Source organism: Anoplopoma fimbria, chromosome 9 (assembly GCF_027596085.1).
Source record: "Anoplopoma fimbria isolate UVic2021 breed Golden Eagle Sablefish chromosome 9, Afim_UVic_2022, whole genome shotgun sequence".
NCBI lineage: Eukaryota > Metazoa > Chordata > Actinopteri > Perciformes > Anoplopomatidae > Anoplopoma > Anoplopoma fimbria.
This window is the reverse complement of record NC_072457.1, coordinates 16796633-16813914: the sequence shown is the minus strand read 5'-3', so window position 1 is coordinate 16813914 and position 17282 is coordinate 16796633. Positions and strand designations below refer to the sequence as shown.

Genomic DNA, 17282 nt, shown 5'->3' with positions numbered 1-17282 from the left:
ATGAGCCTCAGGGAGTGGTATAGAGTCGTCCTCAGGGATGGCAGGTAAAGCAATTAGCTTACAAACAGGGCACTTATAGGTCCTCCCTTTAATGTTGACCTCTGTAACCCGAACTCTCCCATCTGGACCAGGGAAGAGACGTTGGACCCTTCCTATGGGCCAAAGGGCTCGTGGGAGCTGTGGGTCCATTATCATGACAACGGTGGATATAGCCAAGTTGAGATGGTCAGTGAACCATCTCAGCCTCGGCTGAAGAGTAGGGAGGTAGTATTTTATATACCGAGTCCAGAAGTGGTCCGCCAGAACTTGACTGTGGCACCATCTACGGCTCGACAGGATTTCAGAGTCCCTGAATATAGCTGGATGCATCCAGCCGCCCCATGAGAAAGAGATTCGGGGTGACTGGATCAGGGTCAGAAATGTCAGAGGACACATAACCAGGGGTTTTTGCGTTTAGTGTTTCCATCCCTTCTGTAAGAACTGTTCTTAGTACCTCGTCTGTGACAGTTTCACCTCCCATAGCAGTTTTGATAGCCCGCACCTCTCTCACGTTCCTCCAAAGTGGGGAGCATGAGGTGGGTTGTGGATGAAGCGGACTCTGTGCTTGTTTAGGTGATCTTGCAGCGTGGGGCTGAGTTGGGTGAAAGCCTCCTTCAATTCTCTCTCTTCACCAATTAAGTTTGTGCCTTGGTCTGAGATCAGTTCATAAGGGCAGCCTCGACGGAATGCCATAAGGAAACTGTCAGGGTCGACTTTCAATAAGCAAAAATGTTACCTTTTATTAAAAAATGTGGCGTTTATGTTTTCTTTTAATGTTCAAACAGTGACTAATTACAGTTAGAACAAGTATTTAATCAGTATTAAACCTCAGTCAGCAGTAGCAGCTCTGACTTCCCCCAATTACATGGTGGTGGCTACTTTACAATAAACTCTGATATTCTTTGTATTCCTCATCTTCCAGTGAGTGAGTGGTTCAATGGGACTCTGTTCATGGAACCTCCGTGGCCGGAGGCAGAGCGGTGGCTGCTGGTGGCTGTGTTGGGACTGGAGATGGTCATGGGAGTTGTGGGAAACTGTCTTGTTCTTCTGGTCAAAGTCATGGTAAGGTGTTACGGTTGTTCCTCATATTGGTGGGAAATGTTATTCATGTTAGTTGTGTCTGTTAATACAGAAGACACTGATGGACCATGGTTGGAATTATTGAAATGTTCTTGTCTTGTGTAATCACTCATTTTTGTGTCATATCATCATATGTTCATATCTCCTCTTCTGTCATTCATTTTCAGTGCAGGGGTCAGGTCTGCTCTCGGTATTGGCTTCCTTTCATCAGCCTCAGCATTTCAGATTTAGGTACAATTTTCACTGACACCATTGCCAGTGCATCACATGATTAAATGTTGTAATTTACTTTCTTGGTGTATCAAACTATCTTAAAACCCACCTCATGAATTCATTTGTTTTAGTATAGTATAAAACATCCGTCACAGTGTTTGATATTTTAATCTCAGTGCAGGAAGTCATCATTTGTGATAATGAACCACTGTATTGTAAAGGCTGCTCCCTCCTCATCATCTCCGGCTCTCTGTTGGCCATGCTGACAGGAGGTCAGAGGTCACCTTGGTGTGAGGTTGTCAGCCTGCTCAAGTTTGCCTTCATCACCTCCTCCATAGGGAGCATAGGTATGCCACCAGTTAACTTTGCACACAGAATATTTGAGATTTAAATGTAACCATATAAAATTAAAGATTGGTCAGAAAACACAGTACTCTTGTTGAATTAAGCCAAATATGAAAGCAGCATCAATCTTTCTTGCATTTATGAACAATTGCCAATTCACTCAAGCAGAACTAGTCATGAATACTATCCTTGCATCATTACTACAGTAGTAGGTGTAACAACAATGCTTTATTAATACCCTACACTATTAATACCTTTATAGTAGGCAAAAGTATTTTTATATATTAAAATATTATTTTGAAACAGTCACTTTGAGGGTTTCTGTTTTCCTTTACAGCTATCCTCTGTGTGCAGCAGCTGATTGGCATGGCCTCCACAAGAAGTCCTCTCTTTGTTGTCATAGTAACAGCCTGCTTGGCTTCTTGGGTGACAGGGCTGGTGTTTGGGAGTGTCCCTGTTGTCTACGACTGGATCAGGTATGTCGCCTGCTTAATGCTTTCACTACGTGCTCCGTGGTCAACATGTTGTTTCTACTCAACATCATGTCCTCTCTCTAATAAAGGTACGACCCTGCAGAGATGCTGTGCGCTGTCTTCTGGGAGAACAGCTATTCAGACATGCTGGTCTACATTCTCTGTGCTTTCTCCATCTGTGTCTTCCTTCCCTTCCTGCTCATTGTCTTCTGCTCTCTACTGAGTGCCGCTGGCTGCTGCTCGAGCTGCAACAGGTGAAACACCTGAGTAAAGTCCATTTCAAGTGACACAACACAAGCTGGAAAATGGTCAGATGAAGTTTAAGTCACTGAAAAATAGAGTAATTGATGTTTGTTAATGTCAGGTCAGGTCCAATCCAAAGTTACATTTCCATGTACACAGATAAAGTCAAATGCATCTTTAGTCTATATAACGTTTGGTCAAAAAAGCCAAACACTGGCTCCAGCTTCTCAATTGGGAGGATTGGACACTTTTTGTTGTCATATGGGAAATTGAATGTGTTTAGGTTTGGGACAGTTAGTGCGAGTTCTTGAGATCCACAGGTTTATTTTGTCACCTCTCAATATATACAGTGTACATATAGACTAAAGATGTATTTGATTTATTATTAGTGCATTATGTACACCGTATGTATTGAGAGGTGACCCCTATTAACTGTTACACTGGGTACAGCTCGCTCTCTGCAGTATTTATTGTTACACTGCCAAATGGCATGCTGGATACAACCTGTTCTTTGTCGCTCGCTACAATATTACCTGTCACAGCACCTAACAGCATGCTGGGTATGAATTTGGCATGACTCGCTCCTCCCTTCATCTCGTCTCTTCTTTGTCTCAGTGATGATGAAGCCGATCTGTCTACAGTCTGTCCTCTGCTGGCGGCCTCCTACGTGCTCTGCTACACCCCCTTTGTTGCGTCTGAGGTCTCACATGTACTCACTCACTAGTTGCACACATGTAACAACACATGAGTTACTGTTACTGCATGTAAAACATATTTGTCCACTCATAGACTGTCTTTGTTTCTTTCACTCCATTAGCTGCTCCTGCTGGGCAGGATGGACCTGTCCCCGGCACCTGATTGGTTAAGGACACTGTCATCAGTGATGTCATACCTGGACTGTGGTCTGAACCCTCTTATTTACTGCTCCCATCAGAACTTCCGGGAGGCGGGCCTGGCCCTGCTTTGGACCAGAAGAAAACCATCTGCAGAGCCTATCCTCACTTCTATCACTAGACATGATGTGTAAACTTGTGAGGGGTTCCACATTTATTACCCAGAAATATAAAGAACCCAACAATCTCATAAACAGCTGCATTTATCTGAGGTCAGAATGTCATTACTGGCTTTTTTAAATTTTATTGCATGTTGAAAGTAAATAAAAATGTAAATTAATAGCTGCATTTTGTCTTTGTTGCGATAACTTAACCAAAAGTTCAACATTTTGAAATGTTCCAATTGAAGTTTATCAAACTTATCAATGTGGATTCTGGAGGTATTATGTGGCAAACAGCAGTTCAGTAGGGAACTGACAAGATGGTCAGTGTGGTAAACCAGATGTATGATTTAAGATTTCATGTAGAACGTTAGCAGATCAGTTCATAAGAAGGGCTGCCGACTGCATTTTAGAAATGGTAGATTTCAAGTTCCCTCAGTGCACATCCTAACCTGAACTCGTGTTAATTATTTGCATTTCTTTTATATATTATCAATTACAAGTCAAGTGTTTTATTCTATATCCCAACTTGAAGGTCAAAATACAGTTTCAAAGCCATCGCTTGACGTCCAGGAAAATTACGTTTATTAAATATTAAGCAAAACAACAGTCGTCTGTATGTTTGTACATAATAAGCTTTTTTTTTTTTATCAATTAACAATTTCAGTACAAAACATTATAAATCATGGTATATGCTAAATGTGTATAACTGCCAAAATGGGCATGGGTACCAGAGTATTTACAAGTGTTTGAATGAACTTAAGACCAGCACGTGTATATAAAAGGCAGAGTCCAAAGATATGTCTTATCTTAACCATTTCAGTGTGGGGGGGATAAAACGTGGAAGAGTTTACCAGATGATGTCAGATAATCTGAATCCATTAGTGCAAAAACGTATTATTACAGAAAAATTTCATGTTTATTAAATGCTCTATTCGCATATTGATTCAAATCCAACATGAGGTCGTGAAATCCAAAACTTTCAATAAAGTGTGCAGGCTACTGCAGCAGAGACGTGAAGAATTGATGAAATATTTTGTGTTTTTTTCATTTTCTTTTGTTTCTTGTGTTTTTCTGTCCCGTTATACTGAATCTCAGGTTTTGGTTTTCTTCTTGTTGCCTTGACATACTGCGTGTATCAAGGCATTATGAACTCTTTCCCCGCGCCGTCTCCGTCAGTGTGGTCAGGAACAAGAAGCTGAAATGGAACTGCAGCACGTCGCACACTTTGGACCAGAAGTGTCCGGTGAGCCGCTTGAACAGCCGGTACCGAGCCAGCCAGTGATCCAGCAGCTTCAGCACCACGAAGCCCGCGCACGACAGCACCGCCAGCAGTAGGTACCTCCGCGTGCGCGCGTCCCCGTGCGCCTGCTGCACGCGAACTCCCTTGTACACCGCGAGGGCGACGTGACACGCCAGCGCCAAATCGAAACCCCGCTCGTGCACCAGCGCCAGGCCGTAGCTGAGGATGGAGAGCAGTTCGTGCGCTGCCGCGTGCGGCGCGCTCCACTTCGCCGAGCCGCGTTCTATGAAGCGGATCCACACCGGAACCCAGCCGAAGATCGGCAGCGTGAGCCACTGGTCGAGCACGGCGGGGGCGCGCCGCAGCAGCGCCAGGCGCGCCCACTGCACGGGTCCGTACAGGACGGCCATGAGGGCGAACACCTCCCTCATGTAGCGGCTCTGGGGCGGCTCTGGGGCGGCTCTGCGCCACCGCAGCCAGTACAGCCCCACGTAGACGTAAGCCACGTTCACTGCGCAGTTACAGGGCATAGCGAGGACGCCGGGCAGGCAGGCGACCGTCTGCTCTGCGTAGTGGTCAGCAGACAGGTCCACGTGCACCCCGGCGAACAGGCTGGTGTTCGCCCACGCGACGCAGAGCACGAAAGGCACCGTGACGTGTAGCAGAGCGGCCTTCATGACGGCGCGCCAGAAACAGCTCTGTGACCAAAAGCCCAAGCTGTTGTTATCACATGGCCGGAGATAGAGGGTTTTGATTGGCTGCTTTGCTGTCAAGTGTTTTTTTTTTTTTTAAAGAACGACAACATTTTTTGGGGGATCTCATACATGAACTGGGGAACACCGTTTAAATCGCGTTCACAAGCCCTTAGAGATAAAAAATGGAAAGACCTAAAAAAAAAAAAAAAAAAAGTGATACATTTCTTCAGCTCGTTTACCTGGATAACACAGTTGTTCTTAAATAAGAGATTAGTTTTCACCGAAATAAATCACCCAGACTAGGTTTACTGGTCTTTGCCAATTACAAACAAAGGTAAGAGATTCAAGGAAAAACCAAAACAATTGATTAGAGAGAGGAGGGGGGGGGGGGATATCTTATGTACTTAAGATATACTTGGAGTTTAGCTAACTGGTTGGTTTCAACCGGCTTGACCGATAGATATAAGTGGGTATCATCTGCATAAGAATGAAAGTTTATGAAGAGTTATCTGATAATATTCCCTAACGGAAGCAAATATAAGGTGAACAGAATTGGTCCGATCACATAACCTGGTGGAACTCTGTGACTAACTCACTATTAGTAAAAATGGCAGGGCAGGCATAGGGAACATCCCAAGTCCATTATTTGTCATTTCTTCGATCCTCGCTTGAACCGGAAGTCGCTGCCATTATTTCGGCTCTGAGGAGCGAGGATCGAGGAGCGAGGAGCGAGGAGGGATCTCTGAGGAGCCATGAACGAGGATGCAAGAGAGGAAGTGTTGTAAGGGCCGACACGCCCCCTCATTGTACACCAGTTATTTGATTGGACTCTGCAGCAGATCGTACTGATCTGACATTGCTCATCACCATTGGAGTTTTATAACAGAGTGAAGACAGATCCCAGATTGAACATATTGAAAAGTTAGAGAGAGAGAGAGAGAGAGAGTCTGTCTGTTTGTCAGTAGAAACACTTTTTACATCATTTATTGTCATTTCCATTCAGTCCCATGAGGCTAATAATGTGATGAGTGTCAGGTTGGATGAGTTATGTAATTCCAATTCACCCCGAAACATTGAGCCTAATAAATTAATTCCAGTGTTTAGGAGAAACCATAATCATATTCTGGATTATTTAATAATGACATCACAATCCGAATTTCAAAACATACAGACGTTAATAATTCATAAATAAGACAAACGCATTCCGCCGGTAGAAATCGGTCCTGTGCTTATGAGCAGAACACAAACACAGTATAAAAACACAGAACACAGTATAAAAACACAGAACACAGTATAAATACACAGAACACAGTATACAGTGGGTACGGAAAGTATTCAGACCCCTTTAAATTTTTCATTCTTTGTTTCATTGCAGCCATTTGCTAAAATCGAAAAAGTTCATTTTTTTTCGCATTAATGTACACTCAGCAACCCATCTTGACAGAAAAAAACAGAAATGTAGAAATGTTTGCAAATGTATTAAAAAAGAAAAACTGAAATATCACATGGTCATAAGTATTCAGACCCTTTGCTGTGACACTCATATTTAACTCACATGCTGTCCATTTCTTCTGATCCTCCTTGAGATGGTTCTACTCCTTCATTGGAGTCCAGCTGTGTTTAATTAAACTGATTGGACTTGATTAGGAAAGGCACACACCTGTCTATATAAGACCTTACAGCTCACAGTGCATGTCAGAACAAATGAGAATCATGAGGTCGAAGGAACTGCCCAAGGAGCTCAGAGACAGAATTGTGGCAAGGCACAGATCTGGCCAAGGTTACAAAATAATTTCTGCAGCACTCAAGGTTCCTAAGAGCACAGTGGCCTCCATAATCCTTAAATGGAAGAAGTATGGGATGACCAGAACTCTTCCTAGACCTGGCCGTCCAGCCAAACTGAGCAATCGTGGGAGAAGAGCCTTGGTGAGAGAGGTAAAGAAGAACCCAAAGATCACTGTGGCTGAGCTCCAGAGATGCAGTAGGGAGATGGGAGAAAGTTCCACAAAGTCAACTATCACTGCAGCCCTCCACCAGTCGGGGCTTTATGGCAGAGTGGCCCGACGGAAGCCTCTCCTCAGTGCAAGACATATGAAAGCCCGCATAGAGTTTGCCAAAAAACACATGGAGGACTCCCAAACTGTGAGAAATAAGATTCTCTGGTCTGATGAGACCAAGATTGAACTTTTTGGCGTTAATTCTAAGCGGTATGTGTGGAGAAAACCAGGCACTGCTCATCACCTGCCCAATACAATCCCAACAGTGAAACATGGTGGTGGCAGCATCATGCTATGGGGGTGTTTTTCAGCTGCAGGGACAGGACGACTGGTTGCAATTGAAGGAAAGATGAATGCGGCCAAGTACAGAGATATCCTGGAAGAAAACCTCCTCCAGAGTGCTCAGGACCTCAGACTGGGCCGAAGGTTCACCTTCCAACAAGACAATGACCCGAAGCACACAGCTAAAATAACAAAGGAGTGGCTTCGGAACAAGTCTGTGACCATTCTTGACTGGCCCAGCCAGAGCCCTGACCTAAACCCAATTGAGCATCTCTGGAGAGACCTGAAAATGGCTGTCCACCAACGTTCACCATCCAACCTGACAGAACTGGAGAGGATCTGCAAGGAAGAATGGCAGAGGATCCCCAAATCCAGGTGTGAGAAACTTGTTGCATCATTCCCAAGAAGACTCATGGCTGTACTAGCTCAAAAGGGTGCTTCTACTCAATACTGAGCAAAGGGTCTGAATACTTATGACCATGTGATATTTCAGTTTTTCGTTTTTAATAAATTTGCAAAAATTTCTACATTTCTGTTTTTTTCTGTCAAGATGGGTTGCTGAGTGTACATTAATGCGAAAAAAAATGAACTTTTTCGATTTTAGCAAATGGCTGCAATGAAACAAAGGGTGAAAAATTTAAAGGGGTCTGAATACTTTCCGTACCCACTGTAAATACTCAGTACAGTTTGTTAAACAGGTAACAGGCTACAGAGAGAAAACACATTTCTACTCTGGCAGTGATTACTTTGTTTCATTATTAATATTAGTACAGTGATCATGTGTGCAGACACAAAATCAAGTCTCTCCAGCTGTTAAAGCCAAATGACAGCTGATCCAGCTGTTAAAGCGGCCGCCGTCATCAGAAACAGACGTTGCTTCAGAGGACAGGACGTCTCATTTATCTTAAAACACATTTCCTCGTTTCCTCTCTCTCCTCGCATGGTTTCCTTGAGTCTCTCCATGCATCCCTGTCGGGAGGGACTAAGATGCAGGGAAAAGACGCAAGTGTGGGAAATGGGGATGCAATTAAGAGACTTGGGATGTACCCATAGAGCATTTTGATGAGTGATTACAAAACAAATTCCATAATCCATAGTGTTTAGACTGGTGTATATTCACATCAAGTGAGAGAACTACAAGATTACTGTCTTCCTCATGTTAAGGAAACATATTAATTAAGTGTAGATAAAATAAAAAAAACCAGACACAAAGCCATTTTCAACACAATCAGACTTCTTTTTGCAACCAAAGGAGTTGCTCCCTGAGGGCCATTAAAACAAATGCAAGTTTAAGGCACTTCTACTTTATCTTCACTTTTCAGACCTAGAAGTTGCCTCCTGAGAAGAAGATGCTGTCTGACATCACAAAACAATGGAAGTGCACATTGTAAATCAACCAAAAGGCAACGTAAGCTATATTTGCCTGTATTTCATCGAAATAAAAACACACTATCGTATACAAACAGACAAAAGCGGCTCTTTCCTCCAGCTTTACCCTCTTCCTCTCAGACAATTATAGCAAATATAAATTACAGCAGTGTTTCCCAAACTTTTTTTTCTGGGGACCCACTTTTCAAAATGACAAACCTTCCCAGCCCAATTCACAATAGGCCTCATCTTTAAATGACAAGAGCAAATTTGTGTGTAAATAAAAGTTCCTGATAATTTTAGTACCATTTCCGCATCACTTTTTATTATCTTGAGTAAATTAACCAGGCATTTTGTAGAGATTATTCACAACTCTGTTTAATGCGTGCGTTATTGATAACACACACATGTTAAATACTTAATAAATCAGACAAACTAAATGGTAAATGGACTTGTACTTGTATAGCAGGTTAACAGGCTCTTGTCCTCTCCTCTCACCAGTAAAACATATAGAATGTACACTTGCCTTTCGAATTAAATTCTGTTATAAGTAGGCTACAATTAGCAGAACACCAACATTCAGGCTCTCTCATGTGGCTCAAAGGTGTACTGCCGATATAACTGTTAAATAAAAGACTAGGATTCTATACATTTATTTTAGTCTTCTGCGACCCACCTGTGGGTCCCGACCCAGTCTTTGGTATCGACTTACCTACAATATATTTTAAATTTTTGGGAATGAGAGCAAAAAAGCTGTCTTTTTTTGTTTGGTTTCTCTTTTTAGTAGCTACTTACCAAAATGTCATACACCAAAATAATGTTATCTTAATAAAACACTTAAAATGTTCAGGTTGAAAATGCTTTATTAATTCAAACTGAGTTTATTAAATGATAGAGAAGGCAAATGTATGAGGGCTACAAAATAAGAGCAAATAAAAGGATGATGAATGTACAAAAAAACATTGAGTTTTACCATGATCCTTTACTAATTCACCAGTTCAAATAGTTTATGTCGGGATTCTTGCCTCTGGTGTGTGCATCTTTTTTGTATATCTGCCTTTTATTATAAATGTAAATGCAAAAGGTGCTACAGTTTTTATAAATGTCATGTGTCTGAAGCATAACACACTCTTTCATACAGAGAAAGTCAACATGTTTACTATCCCTATTTTCATAATTATATTTCTACTATAATAATTGCTGCTGTAGTAGTCTTATTATATGAATCATTTATGTCATATACATTGAATGTGTTGTATCTCTGTTATGCTGTTCATTCTGTACACATGACATCTATTGCATTCTGTCCATCCTGGGAGAAGGATCCCTCCTCTGTCGTTCTCCCATAGGTTTCTTCCTTTTTTCTCCCTGTTAAAGGGGTTTTTTAGGGGAGTTTTTCCTGTGCCGATGTGAGGGAAGGACAGAGGATGTCGCATGTGCACAGATTGTAAAGCCCTCTGAGGCAAATTTGTAATTTGTGATTCTGGGCTATACAAAATAAACTGAATTGAATTGAATTGTTCTTAGAAAGAGGTCTGCAGAAATAAAACAGACAATTATTTTACCCAGAAAGACCACATGAATAAAATGAACAACTGCAAGATCATCTTGTTGAAACACATAAAAACCAACAATGGTCTTCTAAACACTGAAGCTTTCAGGCTAAAACTCAAACCACACTTTCCGGAAAAAATTAAAATGAGTGCTTCCTGTCAGTAGCTGACATCTAAGTTCATCTTGCATGAAGAGATGGTCTTCTCGTGGTGGTTTTGTCACGTTTGACCTTTCACCTGGCCAACACCATGCTCGTCTTTTATTATTCTCCATGTCATCCATTATCTGTCACGTTTCCACAGCTTCTATCTTCTCTTTGTTCCTCCAAAACCTGGCAATGAAAGATGTTTGTCAGCCAGCTTTACCTACAGCATATCTCTGGATGCCACTGAACTATTGAGACATATGTTGTAAACTCATTGCATTCCCCAAAGAAATCTAAATTGGAGGAATTGTTAAGTAAGTATGACAATACTTATGACAGTTATGAGATCCTGATGTAAACCCTGATCTGTAATTTGCTTTTATTTACTCCCTGCATGCCTCTTAAACAGTATGTATGGAATGTAGACTCAATAATATTATTCATTAGGGGTGGTCGACATGAATAAAATCAGTGAATGTACTTAAATGGTCGACAAACAATCTAAAGGAAAAAGTCAACTAAATATTAAGGGTATTTTCATACTTTGTTCCATTCAGCACTCCTAACTTACTCAGAGCGATTTGTCAGCATTTTTGCAAATTTGTGAACACTCCAAAATAATTCAGAATCCTCTGCCACAAACTTTACAAGAAAAAGCAAAGAATCTGACATAAAAGACAGACAATGCCTCTTTAACGACAAACTAGACAGTATGTGTAAGTGCCCGCGCTAACCCTAAAAATGTCACTGAAGTCAAAAGCATTGACCAGCAGAGTGATGAAGGTAGGAACTATAGTGTGTGCAGACAGAGGACTGAGGCCCTATCAGAGCTGACATGGACCAGACACAGAACTGAGTCCATTTTCAGATGGTCCACTTTAAGAAGACTGAGTTTGGTTGGTTTAAAAAGGACCATATGTGAAAACACATCAAGTATCAATATCAGTGCGTTTCATCAATATCTTTACATCAGTGGTAGTAAAAGGTTTATTATATGTGCAAACATGCAGTCCTTCTACCTGAAGCAGTGCGTGTCCCAGAGGAATAGGTGGAGCCTCCCGCAGGAGGACGTCTGCTGCTACTGTAAGCAGAGTGGTCATAGTTGTAGGGCTGGCTTCTGCAAAACAAACACACAGCACAAATTGCCAGAAGGCTCTGGATAGAGTGGAAGTGGAAAAAATCCAATACAAGTCATGTATTCGCATTCCCCATCTCTTTACTGACCTCTGACGACCGAAGAGATATCCCAGCATCCCTCCTGTGCCCATGCCAGTCCAGAAGCCTCCGCCTGTGCCCCGAGGAGCATGGCCTCCTGGGTACTGTTGTCTTTGAGTGTAGTCACTGTGGAAACCGTAGCCTGGGTTGGCACCAGGATAGGCACCAGGATAGGCACCAGGATTGGCACCAGGATTGGCACCAGGATTGGCACCAGGATTGGCTTGACACAAAACAAGAACAGATTCAGGATTTCAGCAAGGTGGTTGTAATCTTATTTCATACTACAGCGCTTATTCAGCTATTTCTACATATAGAAGAGATCATTACAATACTGCACATACTCATAAGAAAGGGATATGTTGATTTGAGGAAGCGTCTTCAAGGGAGATTCTGCAGTGCAAATCCGAACATCTACTGTTACTCTATCTACATCAGCTACCTGTGAAGTCAGGCTTGAATCCCGGGGGCGGTGGTCCTGCGGTGGAGCCGTGGGGATTGTCTCTAGGGTGACCCGCCTGTCCGCCATCCTGCCCCCACTGGGCTGTGTTCCCACTGAGGAACAGCTTGTAGACACCGTAGGCTAAGAGCAGAAGCACGGCTACCACCATCAGACCGCCCGAGTCCTCGCTGCCTGAGGTGTGGGAGCTCTGAGCACTCTGCTGGTGGTGTTGATGCTTGTTTTCAGAGAAACCGCTGAAGAAACTAGAGGCAAAGCCACCGAGACCTGAGACAGAAAAACAGGAACAGAATGTTTCTAAATATCTAGTCCTTGTGTGAAGATTAAATCTCACAACTTTCACATCTTCGTCCTCCTACCTCCAAATCCCTTGGATCCACCTTGGGAACCCATGCTGCCTTGTGACGACCCCTGGCCCCGGCCAGTCAGCTCCAGAGTGTACTCCAGCCCACAGGAGCCCTTCAGTACGTGGGCATCAGCAGGGTGGCTGTATCCCTCACAGCTCACCTCAATGCGACCAAATCGGTAGGCGTTGTCCATATCAGTCTTACACTCCCACTGTGAGGGGGTGACCGCATCATTTAATACCTTACCCTCATATTCAAAGACACCAAGGGGGGGGGTGTCCTTTACACAATTACACACACATGCTTACTTATTCTTTGTCTTCGTTTCCAAAATCAGGGACTTAATAAACAACAGGTATGAGTTATTTTACAAGTATAACTCAGTTTACACCTCCTGGCAATAGGGAAACTAGAATAAATGTCTGAACTAGCAGCACCATGATTGATGTAATGTCCCCCACTCACTCTGCAGGTATCCCGACCAATACAAATGACTAGTGCAGCAACAAGGACAAGTTCCTTTACTGGCTTCCCATCAGCAAACACAGCCAGTGGAGTTGAAGTAACAATATTTCTCATTACTTTTAGCCTGACAAATACATTGATACCGATATATCAGCCTGGCAAATTATCAATCAGGGGTGGCCAAACTTTTTGGATTGTGGGCCATATACAGAACATTATAAGATATCACAGGCAGAACAGTAGTGAATGTGTAATTGTCAACCAGATACATCGCAAGAAGATCAGTGTTCTAGACCAGAAAACCCCATGCACAATAGAAAACTAATTTCCTATCAAAATAACTTCACAAAACAACTCAACATTTTACATTATAGTAGTTTATTGATGTGCCCACATATAACAAAAAGTATTTCTGTATCTAATCCTCTTAAATTGAATAATCTAAACTATAATTTGGTGCATGGCCTTAGTGATCCCTTGAAATATTGTGATGTTAAGTTTAAATCTGCAAATAAGTAAAGGTAAAACTGGCAGAAATGCCAAATACTGATATTGGTATTAGGATGCAAATGTAAATCTGTTACTCCAATATTCAGATGTAAGAAAGAGATCAGGCAAAAATTGTAAAATATAGGTTTCTGTACCAAGAGGTGAAGACGGAGACAATTTCCCCAAACGAGTCAACATCTATTGTTTTAACTTGGATGTTCAATGTACATGGAGTGCAAATTCTAAGCAAAATTCTCAAGTCCTTTTCTGACATTTTTTCACTGCGGGCCATTTAAAAGGTGCAGATATTATGGTTTGTCTGCAGGCTGTAGTTTGGCCACACCAGATTTAAGTAATTCTTTCAGCAAAAATTCCACAAATTCACAGGTTGTAGTTTCTAAAAAGAACCATTTTTAGGTATTCATCATCTTCTGTGACTTTAAATTGAGGATCTTTGGGTTATAGAATGTGGGCGGGTAAATTTAGCTATATGAAAATATCAACTTGGACTTTGGGAAGTGTTATGGCCATTATTTTTGCAATTTTGTTAAATTCTGTACCACATTATTAATTGAGATAGATATCTTTAGATTGATCAATTGTTTCAGCCCAACTTCTGAGCAAATGTTATACTAAATACACCTTGTCTCTCTGTCCTTGCTGCCCACCAGACCCTCCATCCTCACCTGTACATCTACTCCGTCCCAGCCTTTGTTCTGACATTGGACCACCTCTGGGACGAAGGCCTGGCATCTTGCGGAGCCTCCAACACATTGGAGCTGAGGCACTGGGCTGGAGCGCCTCGCTGTGGTGTATCGATCCTTGTACAGAGTCAACACCTGAACGTCACGCAGCAGCACGCTTCCTGCAGTGGGGAGAGCAGTAAAAGACCATATAAATCCTACATCACCGTACAGACATATAAAAGCCCGTGCTTTTCACATTTTCTACTCATGAAGCAACAGGTTATCCAGAGAATGGGGCTTTATGCATTTTGTATTTTTAGTGATTGTGATCAGGGATGGATACTGCACATGTACTGTATACATACATGAATGTATGAATACTGCACATATATACACACACACACACACACACACACACACACACATATATACATATATACACACACATGTATATATATACACACACACACATACACACACATACATATATATATATATATACACACACACACACACACACACACAGAGACACATATATATACACACATACATATATATATATACAGTGGGTACGGAAAGTATTCAGACCCCTTTAAATTTTTCACTCTTGTTTCATTGCAGCCATTTGCTAAAATCGAAAAAAACAGAAATGTAGAAATTTTTGCAAATTTATTAAAAAAGAAAAACTGAAATATCACATGGTCATAAGTATTCAGACCCTTTGCTGTGACACTCATATTTAACTCACACGCTGTCCATTTCTTCTGATCCTCCTTGAGATGGTTCTACTCCTTCATTGGAGTCCAGCTGTGTTTAATTAAACTGATTGGACTTGATTAGGAAAGGCACACAACTGTCTATATAAGACCTTACAGCTCACAGTGCATGTCAGAACAAATGAGAATCATGAGGTCGAAGGAACTGCCCAAGGAGCTCAGAGACAGAATTGTGGCAAGGCACAGATCTGGCCAAGGTTACAAAATAATTTCTGCAGCACTCACGGTTCCTAAGAGCACAGTGGCCTCCATAATCCTTAAATGGAAGAAGTATGGGATGACCAGAACTCTTCCTAGACCTGGCCGTCCAGCCAAACTGAGCAATCGTGGGAGAAGAGCCTTGGTGAGAGAGGTAAAGAAGAACCCAAAGATCACTGTGGCTGAGCTCCAGAGATGCAGTAGGGAGATGGGAGAAAGTTCCACAAAGTCAACTATCACTGCAGCCCCCCACCAGTCGGGGCTTTATGGCAGAGTGGCCCGACGGAAGCCTCTCCTCAGTGCAAGACATATGAAAGCCCGCATAGAGTTTGCCAAAAAACACATGGAGGACTCCCAAACTATGAGAAATAAGATTCTCTGGTCTGATGAGACCAAGATTGAACTTTTTGGCGTTAATTCTAAGCGGTATTTGTGGAGAAAACCAGGCACTGCTCATCACCTGCCCAATACAATCCCAACAGTGAAACATGGTGGTGGCAGCATCATGCTATGGGGGTGTTTTTCAGCTGCAGGGACAGGACGACTGGTTGCAATTGAAGGAAAGATGAATGCGGCCAAGTACAGAGATATCCTGGAAGAAAACCTCCTCCAGAGTGCTCAGGACCTCAGACTGGGCCGAAGGTTCACCTTCCAACAAGACAATGACCCGAAGCACACAGCTAAAATAACAAAGGAGTGGCTTCGGAATGGTCTGTGACCATTCTTGACTGGCCCAGCCAGAGCCCTGACCTAAACCCAATTGAGCATCTCTGGAGAGACCTGAAAATGGCTGTCCACCAACGTTCACCATCCAACCTGACAGAACTGGAGAGGATCTGCAAGGAAGAATGGCAGAGGATCCCCAAATCCAGGTGTGAGAAACTTGTTGCATCATTCCCAAGAAGACTCATGGCTGTACTAGCTCAAAAGGGTGCTTCTACTCAATACTGAGCAAAGGGTCTGAATACTTATGACCATGTGATATTTCAGTTTTTCTTTTTTAATAAATTTGCAAAAATTTCTACATTTCTGTTTTTTTCTGTCAAGATGGGTTGCTGAGTGTACATTTTTAGCAAATGGCTGCAATGAAACAAAGGGTGAAAAATTTAAAGGGGTCTGAATACTTTCCGTACCCACTGTATATACACACACATATATACACACACACACATATATATATACACACATACATACACACACACATATATATATATATATATACACATATATGTATATATATACACATATATATATATATACATATATATATAAATATGTATGTATATATGAACATACATTAATATAGTGCTCATATCGACACAACAGAACATTTCTATATATATTTTTAACATTGGATCATTGCCAGTGGAAGACTTTAAATTTAGATTTTTTTTTTTGTCATCTTACTATCAAGAACTTAATTCATTATCCGGCTGTAAATACTCCCTCAGTAAGTCAGAGGCAACGGGCTGTTGAGGTAAATGATGCAACACAAGGCACATGCGGACATTCATACAGCTACATTACTTCCGGATTCAAGACAACATTAGTCCTGGCAGCTCAATGTACACTGCATTGTGGCATGTGGAAGTTCCTATAAGTTCCTAAACTAAAATGAAAGTTAGCATTTAGATCAGAGTATGTAAATCAGCCTATAAACTATCTAATGAACATATTATATAAAAATACGGAACAAGCTGGAAGCTGAGCGGAGTAGAAACGATGAAACTAGTACTGACAAAGAGGGGACGGAAGCCGTGACGTTACCTACCGCCATCCCAACTCTTGATGTGTCCCACCAACAAAAACTGCAGCACACCGATAAGGTGACGTCGGTCCATGTCCTCGCTGTGCGTCTTTACACAGTAATAACGACGTTAAATAACTCACGGTGCTAGCGCTGAGCAACAACAACACCTACAGATGAGCAGTTTACTTCCGTGTTGCGTCTTCTGTTTTTGCTGGCTCAACCAAT

The 17282-nt window shown here is 42.1% G+C and overlaps 3 protein-coding genes across 3 annotated transcripts; 1 reads left to right on the top strand and 2 right to left on the bottom strand.

The window, feature by feature from the left end:
* On the top strand, positions 1–3420 carry si:dkey-9i23.8 (galanin receptor type 1). Its single transcript, XM_054603840.1, has 9 exons — positions 1–44; positions 132–256; positions 962–1101; positions 1287–1350; positions 1554–1679; positions 2015–2153; positions 2240–2404; positions 3009–3093; positions 3211–3420. Exons 1-9 carry the CDS (start codon positions 1–3, stop codon positions 3418–3420), a joined length of 1098 nt encoding a protein of 365 aa, XP_054459815.1.
* Positions 3421–3960: 540 nt separating this feature from the next.
* Positions 3961–5334, bottom strand: tmem187 (transmembrane protein 187). The gene has a single exon (XM_054605055.1). The coding sequence runs from the start codon at positions 5305–5307 to the stop codon at positions 4534–4536; it is 774 nt and encodes a 257-aa protein (XP_054461030.1). The 5' UTR covers positions 5308–5334; the 3' UTR covers positions 3961–4533.
* A 4494-nt stretch (positions 5335–9828) lies between these two features.
* On the bottom strand, positions 9829–17280 carry saraf (store-operated calcium entry-associated regulatory factor). Its single transcript, XM_054604504.1, has 7 exons — positions 17079–17280; positions 14334–14512; positions 12706–12904; positions 12329–12613; positions 11896–12109; positions 11691–11788; positions 9829–10857 (listed from the first exon to the last, which is right to left on the bottom strand). The coding sequence occupies exons 1-7, from the start codon at positions 17146–17148 to the stop codon at positions 10832–10834; spliced, it is 1071 nt and encodes a 356-aa protein (XP_054460479.1). The 5' UTR covers positions 17149–17280; the 3' UTR covers positions 9829–10831.
* Between the last annotated feature and the right edge of the window lie 2 nt (positions 17281–17282).